The sequence below is a fragment of the Alligator sinensis genome, unplaced genomic scaffold (genome assembly GCF_000455745.1).
Source record: "Alligator sinensis unplaced genomic scaffold, ASM45574v1 scaffold335_1, whole genome shotgun sequence".
NCBI classification, from domain to species: Eukaryota; Metazoa; Chordata; order Crocodylia; family Alligatoridae; genus Alligator; species Alligator sinensis.
Window position 1 is genome coordinate 936,939 of NW_005842354.1, and position 5,133 is coordinate 942,071.

A 5,133-nucleotide genomic window follows, 5' to 3' on the forward strand; every position below is an offset into this window, starting at 1 on the left:
ACTTCCGGCTGATTCAATAAAAGGTTTTAAGTACAAGTCCCTCCATTCCCCTTTCCTTCCCTCCCCACCCCACTTTCCCCTTTTCTTTGAGGACACTGAAATTACACTATTTTAAATCTTTGCATCATGAAAACATAGACCCAGATTAGACAATTACATAGTTTTAACTATAAATCTGACTAACCTATAATTTTTTTTTTAACAAAAACATTTCAGAGACCTTCCCAGTTATCAGTTAAGAGACAAGAAAATAATCAGAAATTGAAAAAAAATTAAGTCACTGCCTTCCAACAGCATCATCTGTTCTCATAACTGTGAACTGTTAAAAAACCCAAACATTTGATATGGACAAAATTTTTCTCTTGTTTGAATGTTTAACTGAAAAGGGGAACCCATTAGCAGAAGTTTCAATATTTTATTAAAATAGCATATTCAACCACTGGTAACCAATAATACATTAACTTTTTTCCCAGAGTACGCACAACACAGTAGTGATTTAAAATATCCTTATTCATGATAATTAATGAAAATATTTCAAATTCAAGTGTGCAACTAAAACTAAACCTTTGAAAAAACTCTGATTTAAAGAATATGTAAAGCTCTCATACAGAATTCTTTTATACCCCTATATACTAAATGCCTGTGTTTCACTCACCTGACAATACTGCTAACTTTTCTCTGATGCATAGTATATAACGTCTGATTTATAGTACCCATTTTTATAAATAAATTGGCATTTCCCATCCCATTTATGTTCATCTTCAGCTTCACAAAGAAACCAGTAAATAAAACTGTCAAAGACAGTCACAACAAATGATCTCACAGCAAGATATAAAACTTGAAGATACTCAAAGATGTCTCTACTCTATTTTACATAAAAAGACAGATTTAAAAAGTGCAAGGCAAGATTTGCAGGGTTTTGTTTGTTTTTTTTTTAGGCACATCCACTTCTTTAAAGCAAGCTTCAGAATGAAATTCCAGTTTGTTCTTGATACTTGTTTCAAAGTCTCTCATGTAAAAAAAAAATTACATCTTGTTATATGCAAATTAGAGAGTCTCCTTTCCTCTGTAACAGTTTTCAGTTATGTCTTGTTCTTCCCTTTTTTATCCTTGCAGGCTTAGGCTTAGGGATATACTGATTGTTTGCCTGGTATTCAAGTTCCTTACGGAAGTAATGAATTGCTTTATTCAAGCCTTCTTCCAATGGGACCTGTTTCAAAAAGAGAAAGAGAGAGAGTCTCATCAACCTAAAGGATTTAGCTGCTGTCATCACAGCGTCTGTCGTTATGGCCAAGTTCCAGCTACACACACATTGCTTTAAAGTCCTTTAAATCCTTAGCCATATAAATATTAACAGCACCACACACTGGTTATAACCTGCCTAAGCATTTCTAATCTTAGGCAAATCTACCTATTGTATCTAGGTTTCATATACTAAGCTAGAAATACCCTATTTTATTTTAAACAGCAACACAGCCTACTTTTGGGGCAAAAACAAACCAGTATAATTGTTTCTGTATACATCTGTAAGAAGCAAATGGAAAAAAAAGTGCCTTTCGGTTGTTTTAAATGATATTAGAAAGATCATCCTCTTGGCATGCTCTGTAAAGGGTGAGGCTTACCTAGGTTTAAAGTTTCATTTAAAAATTGTTCCACTAAGATATAGAATTGGGAATATAAACCACCACTAAGCAAACTGGCACTTAACTGCATGCCATGAGGAACTGACTGCCTCACTTATTTTTGAACAATTTGTTTAATCCTAGTTATTTGTGCATGTGTATGAACACCATTTTCCCCATTCTTTTTCTGGTTTTAAGCACTTCAGTGTATGGATGCAGGAACATGATAGTAAATTACACATGCTTTTCAAGTCCAGTTCTCTCCTGTTGTTCACATTACCCACCTGAGATGGAACAGCAACGATGCTTTACCAACTGCCAGCTATGTCCTAGAGTAGGAGTCGGCAATCTCCTTGACCCACATCTAGACTTGGCGAGCCAGAGGCAGATGGCAGGGGAGCTACGAGAGGCCCGATCCTTCTTGCTGGCAGCAGGTCCATGTGCACCTCTGGGCGGATGGCAGAGGAAGGGCCCCATCCCAGCTGCCCCAGGCCCCATCCCAGCAGTGTGCCCCGAGGTGTGCGTGCAGCTGCCACCATGGAGCCCGGCGCAGCTGTTTATACATCCAGCTTGGACTCTGGGCAGTTGCTGCCTCCCACAGAGACCAGGCTGCTCACAGCAGGGCTTGCAGCCTCCCTGCAAGCAACCCAGCCTCTGTGTGGCAGCTGCCCAGAGCCCGGACCAGCTGTGGCATACCGAGCAAAATGGCCTCATGTCCCATTCTCTGGCATGCATGCCGGGGGGTGCCAACCCCTGTCCTAGAGTTTAAATGCTGTCAGGCTTTGTGGCATACCGAGCAAAATGGCCTCATGTCCCATTCTCTGGCATGCATGCCGGGGGGTGCCAACCCCTGTCCTAGAGTTTAAATGCTGTCAGGCTTTGTATTGCATAGAATGGAATAATATTAATGGGTACAAGAGCCCCAGCTTAGTATTTGGGGCAAGGGAAAACAAAAAGCAAAAAAAACAAACCTGATCATAAAAAATCTGAAACCCTTTCCTTAGAATCTAATTCTTGACTTTAGCTACTGCCAGGTATCTCTCTCTCTGATAGCAGCTGAAGTCACAAGCTGGTCTGTAAGGAAAGGATTTCAGATTTTTGCTTTTATAGTATCTCTAATAGTTTTTTTTTTTTAAACATAGCTTCTTCTAATGACATATTTTATATATAATATATAGAGAAACAATATAAAAGCAACATCATATATAAATTAATAAAGAAAAATAATGGCAATATCATTAGAAAAAAAAAAATCAGTGATCCCAGACACTGAACTTCTCAGTTCTTCATAGATCCCACAAAAACTGTAAACCTTTATGATCACAGCAGGTAGACAATAGCTAACTAACAGGGCTTGGCAGTCACTGGTGAGAGGCAGTGCTCTGAAGGACTGGATTAGTCTATGGTCACTACCGGTGCATCTATACTAGAATTTGTTTTCAAATTGATTTTCCAGGAACCAGCACTGGATGCTGGAAAAACAGCTACCAAGTTCTGTAGTGACTGAATAAAGAATAGTTGCCCTGGTCACTTGAGTGGCTCTGTAAGCAGATAGCTAAAACAGAGAGGCAGGAGAAAGAATATTCTCTCTCTTTGGAGAGCTGTTTTTAGAAAGGAGGAAGAGTTGGGCTTCTGTTAAGAGTGTATGTGGACAGGGGCACTCAGCAAAAATGTACATAATGGTATTATAAATATTTTATTTAGTTTTCCCCACCCGCTTAATGCAGCATGAGTGCTTATTTACTATTTTTGACAGCTCCTGTGTACTGAGCACATCTCATTGCTACCCACAACAAATCCTAGGTGTTTCCAATCCCCAAACAGCAGTACATGCAACTATCTTCCCAGATGAATAAATAATTAGTTCTCCATTAGGTATGACCTTCTTTTAGTATAAAGCAAATTTATGGTGGATCTTTAAACATGTTTGGTAATAAATTGAAATCTGTTCTCAGTCAAGTGAGTGGCAAAATGCCTCAAACCAACCCTGAGGGCTTTGAGAAATTCTACCTTTAGGGACTGTCAACGCAGGGAGACGTTTCTGAATAGTTCTACACAGAGATGCTTAAATCGGCTTTGGAAACAGGTGAAGCTGTTAATTATTTGGACCTAGGGAACAGAGAACTTTCTGATCAAGTCTGCAGATGACAAAAACTGGGAGGGCTTACAAACACTTGGGAGACTAGGCTCAGAATCCGAAAGGATCTTGACAGATTATTAGAGACTTGACAGACTAGGTAAGAATGAAATTAAACACAGTTCTTTTTTTTAGGGAACAGAAACTAAATGCACCAGTACAGAATGGGAGACAACTACCTAAGCCGTTGTATTATGAGAAGAATCTGGGAGTTCTAGTGGATCACAGACCCAACATGAGATAGCAAAATGATGCAATCTCCAAAAACCAAATGCAGTTTTGGGCTGCATAAACAGGAGTACTGTAAGAAAGAAACAGGAGGTGACAGAAACACTTCACTCATTAGGCCTAAGCTAGAACAGTAAGCAGTTCTGGGCACCAGAATTTAAGACAGACGTGGAGAAACTTGGGAGGATTCAGAGCTGAGTGAAAGAGATGATGAAAGGGTTGGAATGCAAGCCATATGGGGGAAAGGCTGAGAGAACTAAGTATGTGAAAATGTGATTGGTAGAAAGGAAATGGGAGTGAAATTTGAAAGCAGTTTTCAAATATCTGAAAGGTTGCCGTGAAGGAGAACTGTTCTCTCCCACCACAGGGGACAGGGCACAAAACAATAGCTTTATACTCAGGGGGACAAAAAAATTCTTACAGTCAGAACAGTAGGAAAATAGAAGAAACTGCCTAAGGAAGTTCTGGAATCATATTTGCTAGACGTTTTCTAGAAAAGACAGGCATTTATTTGCAATAGTGTAAGGGGAGCCTATACTGATTTTGTCAAGGGGACTTGATTGGGTAACCCTTGAAGACTCTTTCAACCCCATGCTTCTATGACTACACAGAAATAAGAATCTCATATAAGAGTGTTTATTAAAACTTAGATGGTACCTTAAAACCAGTTAAACTTAAAGTGTAGAAAGACACTAGGGGCACATCCAGATGTGCATGGATGTTTGGTTCCTCAGGGACAAGTAGTGGCAGTGCACCTTGCACTGCTGTTTCTTGTCCCTGGGGAATGCCCATGCCACGCACAATTTGGTGCGCAGCAAGTTGCCCTGGGTGGTGTAAAGGAGGCTGGAGCCAGAACTGTGCTGGCCCCAACTACCTTACCTGGGGTCCTGGGGGCCTCCTGGAGCTGAAGCCACAGTGATCCCGCCGGGCGGAGCCTGGCCGGTAGCTGCAGCATGGCTCTGCTTTTTAGCAATACGCGCTGCCTGAGCGTTGCGCTGTTTGAGGTTTTTTCCCATACTTTTTCTGACCCCTGGATATCCAGAAGTAAAAAACAAACAAAAACAAAACAAAAAAAAAAAATGGGGGGGGGGAGGAGGGGGGGGGCCAAACCAGAGCAGCATGGCAGGGGGCCCTTGTGGTGCAGAG

The 5,133-nt window shown here is 40.7% G+C and overlaps 1 protein-coding gene across 4 annotated transcripts in view; it reads right to left on the bottom strand.

Moving 5' to 3' along the window:
- Positions 1–395: 395 nt before the first annotated feature.
- UXS1 (UDP-glucuronate decarboxylase 1) overlaps positions 396–5,133 on the bottom strand; it is a 103,670-nt gene continuing 98,932 nt past the window's right edge. For all 4 annotated transcript variants that reach the window (XM_006029068.1, XM_006029067.1, XM_014522452.2 and 1 more), the window contains one exon: positions 396–1,210. In XM_006029068.1, the coding sequence (XP_006029130.1) occupies positions 1,079–1,210 (132 nt within the window). In that variant the 3' untranslated portion in view covers positions 396–1,078. The remainder of the gene's footprint in view (positions 1,211–5,133) is intronic.